The sequence below is a fragment of the Rhinoderma darwinii genome, chromosome 2, assembly GCF_050947455.1.
Source record: "Rhinoderma darwinii isolate aRhiDar2 chromosome 2, aRhiDar2.hap1, whole genome shotgun sequence".
Classification (NCBI taxonomy): Eukaryota; Metazoa; Chordata; class Amphibia; order Anura; family Rhinodermatidae; genus Rhinoderma; species Rhinoderma darwinii.
This window is the reverse complement of record NC_134688.1, coordinates 188,832,511-188,838,510: the sequence shown is the minus strand read 5'-3', so window position 1 is coordinate 188,838,510 and position 6,000 is coordinate 188,832,511. Positions and strand designations below refer to the sequence as shown.

At 42.2% G+C, this 6,000-nt stretch overlaps 1 protein-coding gene across 1 annotated transcript in view; it reads left to right on the top strand.

Annotated features, from left to right (window-relative positions):
- The window catches only part of REV1 (REV1 DNA directed polymerase), an 85,796-nt gene that overhangs the window by 63,855 nt on the left and 15,941 nt on the right, over positions 1-6,000 (top strand). The window contains exons 15-16 of the mRNA XM_075852632.1: positions 1,268-1,370; positions 5,065-5,224. Of these exons, the coding sequence (XP_075708747.1) occupies positions 1,268-1,370; positions 5,065-5,224 (263 nt within the window). The remainder of the gene's footprint in view (positions 1-1,267; positions 1,371-5,064; positions 5,225-6,000) is intronic.

The following is a 6,000-nucleotide window of genomic DNA, read 5'->3' as shown; positions in this document are numbered from 1 at the left end:
GGTATATTAAATAGTGTACCGATTTGGGGGGGGGGGGGGGGTCTGTTGCCGTATCTGAGGATTGTGGTATTTATCTGTCTAATGTTATCTCTGTTTATACGGCTGAGCGCGAACCCACAGATATCGCGGTTTTCACTTGGCGCTCTGCAGCTAGGCCAAGCAGCTTGATCTTTGAATCCGAGATCGGGAGTAGTAGATGTAGCTCTGGGATAGCTGGGCTTCAGCGGTTTACAGGCTAGAGAATGTGGGAGTTGTTCTATCCCAGCGCCTCCACCTGCACCTGGCAGCTTTATTTAAGATGGTGACCGTGCCACATGGCATTTTCTCGCAGCCCATTCAGGTCCCCGTTCTTTCCAGGGTCACAATACCTGTTTGGATTGTGGGAGCAGTTTCTCCTGCAGCTTTTCTAGCTCCAGTGAGGTGTCTGGCCTCTGTTTCCTCTGTGCCCTATGAGGGCCTCTGGTAATCCCAGACTCCGTCGCTGAGGAATAGCGAGCTCCCTGTATCCAGCCTCACAATGTCTGTTATGAGGATGAGGCAAGATTGGAGGCTGGATGGCCTTGATTTTCAACTGATAGAGCTGGATACAGTAGGAGTTCTATTGAGATGAAGCTATTTTTGACGCCCCACCATCGGAAGTCCCCTTACAATACATTTGTCTTCCTCATGGTTCCACACTGCTTTTTATTAACAGGAACTTACATTTTAACAGTAATTAAAAGTAACTATCTTTTTCGAAGTTTGGTCACTGGAGAGATTTATTGGGTAGGAATGATCTTTTCTATCGGGGCAGATGTTTGGCATACTGGGACAGTGCCTGGAATCTAGTACTAATTTTATCATGCAGTTGGGGGTCAGGGGTATCATGAAAAAGGCTTGAGAGCCACATGCTCTTTCTGGGCTAAATTATGACTACCTTGGTTCTAAATTTCCACTGTTATGCTAGTTTTATTTTACACCGTAAATAGCATGAAGTATGATTTTATTTTTATTTTTTTGTCATAGCATTGCTTGTGTTTTTTCTTAAAATTCCCCCGACTCCTTAAAAATACAGTTACTTATCAAAATTAAGACAAGTTTCCCTTTTCCTGCTAATGGTAATTTGTCACTGTGACTACCTATCACTGTATTGTTCACACAGGGCTTTCATTTATCCAGAAGTTCCTTTTTTTAATTGTCATAAGGCAACATCAACCCCTTTGTTACAAGTTGTTGTCAAGTGCATTCAATAGTAGCTTCTGATATCACACTTTGTCTTCCTATTTAGGTCAGTGACTCTGGACCAAGTCACAGATAGTGCCAAAGTGATTGGCACAGAAACTTTAAAAATGTTTCAGTCAATGAAACTGAATGTTGCAGATATGAGAGGGGTAGGTCAATCAAACGATAACCATTTTCCCCCACATATCAAATATTGTGTGTGCATACACTGTTCATCCATAACAGTAAAACCAGCTGCCTAATATGGTGTAGGTCCCCCTCGTCTTTCCAAAACCACTCTGACCCATGGAGGCATGGACTGTAAAAGACACCTAAAGCTGTTCTTTGGTAGCTGGGACCAAGACATTAGCAGCAGATCCTTTCATTTTAAAATGACTTTATTGTACTATTTGGGGAAAAAAGTAAAGTAGCACAATTAGCTACGTTAAAAACCCTGAAAAGGGTGAGTGCATTGTTATAATTGTTCAGTATATCCTCGAACATTGTTTATTCTGTTGAATTGTTTTGTACTACTCTGGTCCTCAAAGTCAGTGGGTGATCATATATAGACTATTACAAAAGAAAAAGTTAAATAAACGATACATAAGAAAAAAGCAAAATATATATAGATATAAGAAACACAAGAAAATGGCGACCGCACACTGCGTACACCAATCTCACCTAAGCCACTAAATATAAATTAATATGCATTACTGGTAAATCTACTTAAAATAGGGAGGTTCTTAGAGAACATATTGATCAAATTGTGTTTGCCCACCTGCCACGACAAGGCGTCCCCCATACGTGGGGACCTACTCTGCACATACTCCCAGAACTGGGACTAAGCCTACATATATCTGGGGATGGTAGGAACCAGCATTAAACTAATTAAAATCACCCAGTATGTGTATGTGTGTATATATATATATATATATATATATATATATATATATATATGTACCGTGTTTCCCCGATAGTAAGACACCCCCGATTGTAAGACGTATCGGGGGTTTCAGGGGGGTCGGCTAATATAAGCCGTACCCCGAAAGTAAGACATATGTCTTACTTTCGGGGAAACACGGGGGTATTGCCGCCTCCTGCCCACTTCCGCGCCGCCCCCCTCTCCATACGTCACCGCGCCGTCCCCTGCACTTGCTCCTGCTGCAGCTGCCGGAATAGAAGCGCGCGCCGATTCCGGCAGTTTAACCCATTAAATGCCGCTGTCAATAGTGACAGCGGCATTTAATGTGTTTGACAGAGGGGGGAGCTCCCTCTGTCACCCGATCGGCGCCCCCGCAAACAAATCGCGGGTCGCCGTCGGGTTTCCATGACAGCCGGGGGTCTAACAAAGACCCCCAGGTCTGCCTTCAGCATCTGCCTGTTAGGCGATGCCGGAGGCATGACCTAATAGGTTGCCTGTCAGTTTTACACTGACAGGCAATAATGCTTCGGTATACTAAGTATACCAAAGCATTATATATGCGATCGGCACATCGCATAGTGAAGTCCCCTGGTGGGACTAAAAAAAAAAATGTAAAACAGTTAAATAAAGTTTGTGAAAAAAAAAAAAAAAAATCGACAATTTTTTTACTATATAAGACATACCCCGAAAGTAAGACATAGTGCGGCTTTTGGGGATAAAAAGAAAGTAAGACACTGTCTTACTTTCGGGGAAACACGGTATGTATGTATGTGTGTATATGTGTATATATATATATAGTGTGTGAGTATGAATAAGGACACTTTTTGCACTGAAGTTCAGTTGCTTCCTAAATTCAAAATTAAGCAACTTTCTAAATGGTATTCATTAAAAATGTCCTACCACATTACTGCTATAGTGTGTGTCTAAATTTTTTGCCTAGCTGGTTGTCCTGTTTGTTTCTGCTCATTGCGGTGTCGACTCCCTGCTCTCCATTTCCCTTATCTCCGTGTTAGAAACCGCAGCAGGGAGGGTAAAAAAGGTTGTGCTCGGCAGATCAGAATGTAGATAGGGAAGGCAAGCATCCAAGTCTTCAGAGAGGGCAGATCACACAAGCTTTACTGAATCCTTGTGCATAGGGAGGAAAGCACACAGGATGAGGGGGTGAATCACACAGGCTATGGATCTGTGTAAAGAGAGAGAAGTTCACCCACAGCAGACTGTGCGGGGAAAGAAAAGGCTATATAACACACTCCTCATCATTGATGTCTGTCGCACAAGAGAGCAGAGAGCCCTCATGAGCTATAGAAGGGGAAATCCATACAGGAATGAAGCTGTGCTTCTACAAGAGAGCTAGGGAAGACCGCAGCATCCTGGGCTTACAGAACTCCCATCCAGCTTCTATTAATGGGAGGGACATGCACAAATGAGAAAAGTCTGAAGCTAGTATCAAACTGCATATCAGGGGGTCTGAAAATGAATGAAGAAATACGGATTGCATCCTGAAACGTAGTGCAACTTTTTTGTTTGTTTTTTAACACCAGGTAGCTGCTAACATATACAAATAATTTTTTTCATGTCAATGATGTCCATAGCCTTTGAGTTCTGTAAGTTGTGAGTTTGGGCTTCCATGGTTCAAACATATTATTCCGGCTCATCCTACAAATACTCGATCTGGTTGAGATCTGGGAATTTGGAGGCAATTTTGAAGTAAACACCTTGAACTATTTGTAAAAATTGTTAATGAATGGTTAGATAAACATGACAGTGTGGCAGGGTGCATTATCCTGCTAAAAGTTAACACTGCTATTAGGTAATACTATTGTCATGAAGGGCTATACTTGGTCGGTAAAGATGTTTACATAGTTGAAAAAAGACACCGGTCCATCAAGTCCAACCTATAATCCTACCGTGTTAATCCAGAGGAAGGCCAAACCCCCATGAGGTTGATGCCAATTGCCTCATTAGGGTAAAAATTCCTTCCTGACTCCAAATATGGATATCCGAATAAATCCCTGGATCAACGTCCCATCTCCAGAATCTAGTACTCATAACCTGTAATCTTATATTTTTCAAGAAAGGCATCAAGTCCCTTCTTGAACTTGTGTTTAGGTAGGTGGTACATGTAAAGTAACATCCACATGAATGCAAGGACCTAAGTTTTCCCAGCAGTACATTGCCCAGAGCATCACTTCTTCCGCTGGTTTGCCATCTATCCATAGTACATCCTGGTGCCATCTCTTTTCCTGGTAAGTGACGTGCATGTACCCGACCATCCACATGATGTAAAAGAAAAGGGACTCCTCAGACCTGGCCACTTTCTTCCATTGCTCCATGGTCCTGTTTTGAAGCTGTAAGTACCTTCGGTAGTGGACGGGCCAGCATGGGTACTCTGACTGGTCTGAGCAGGCTGCGATGCACTGTGTTTTTTGACCCGTTTTCTATCATAGCCAGCATTACCTATTTAGCACTTTGTGCTACAGTAGCTCTTCTGTGGGATCTGACCAAACAGGCTATCCTTCACTATCCACACGCATCAATGAGCCTCAGGCATCCATGACCCTGTTGCCGGTTCACCGGTTGTCCATCGGATCGTTTTTGGTAGGTACTGGGAACACCCTGGTAATCTAACCATCACTATTTGGCCCTTGTCAGAGTTGCTCAAAGCCTTACGCCTGCCCATTTTTCCTGCTTCCAACACAACGACTTCTAGAACTGACAATTTGCTGTCTAATATATCCCACCCCTTGACAGGTGCTATTGTAATGAGATAAACAATGTTATTCACTTCATCTGTCAGTGGTTTTAATATTGTGGCTGAACTGTGTATATGACCTCCATTAACTTCTTGTTAATACGAAGTATCTGATTATATGTGTTGTCTTACATGTTGCTTATACAGTATTCCTGCTGGTTTATAAATTGCAATTTCTTGTCTACTTAAGGTTGGACTTCAGATGCAGCAGTTGGTTCACACGCATGTATCGAACTGTGGCTCCTTGTCATCGAGATCAGGTCTGTTGCCTGGAGGATCCCGTTCACTAATTGACATGTTTCAAGAAAAAAAGAAAAATAAGTTGACTGTGGAAGAAGATGGCAAGAGAGGTAATCTCTTACTGACAGTTGTCAGGTCGGATTGTGTTTGATAATTAACTGCTCGTTGATCGGCGCTCGTGTGCTCCTTTTACAGGGTGCTATGATTGGTCATGTATGGGGACAAGCGAGCGTTACTTCGATCGTTCGTCCCCATACATTTCCATTATGTTGGCAGCACGTCTCCCTGGGAGATATGCTTCTAACAATAATGATATTTAATTCTGCATAAACGAGTAGATCAGCCAAGGGCCTCTACACCGCATTCTCAAAAGAAAGTCACAAATGCAAAAAAGTCTGATAATTGTTTGGGGAACAGTATTTGATTTAGGTAAATTGGGATCATATGTGGCGATAAGTAAGGAAATAACTAAAGGCTTCTTGTAAGAGTGCTAGCTCCTGAAACCAACCTTATTGATGAGATATAAATTGTGGGATTTTAATAATTTCAGACAGACCAAGTGGTTTTGTATTCATTAACCCAGTCACACCGACACATCTCCAGTGAGGGTGTTCGTGACACTGCTCATAGACTTTTTTCCACTTTCCAGATCCCATTTTTTTTTCATTATTGGAATTGTTGTTTCAACATATTAGATCAATGCATACATTAACAAATAACTGTACTTAAAGTGCATCTATCTCATGCTAGATGTATTTTAAATAGTATCTACACGGTAAACAACAAGGGAATCCACTGCGTATAGCAGATGGTTACAAAATAAGAAATTTCCTTAGTTAGCGCTGCTGTGTTTTTATTGATGCTTCTGAGGTGCGCTGGTTGTGAC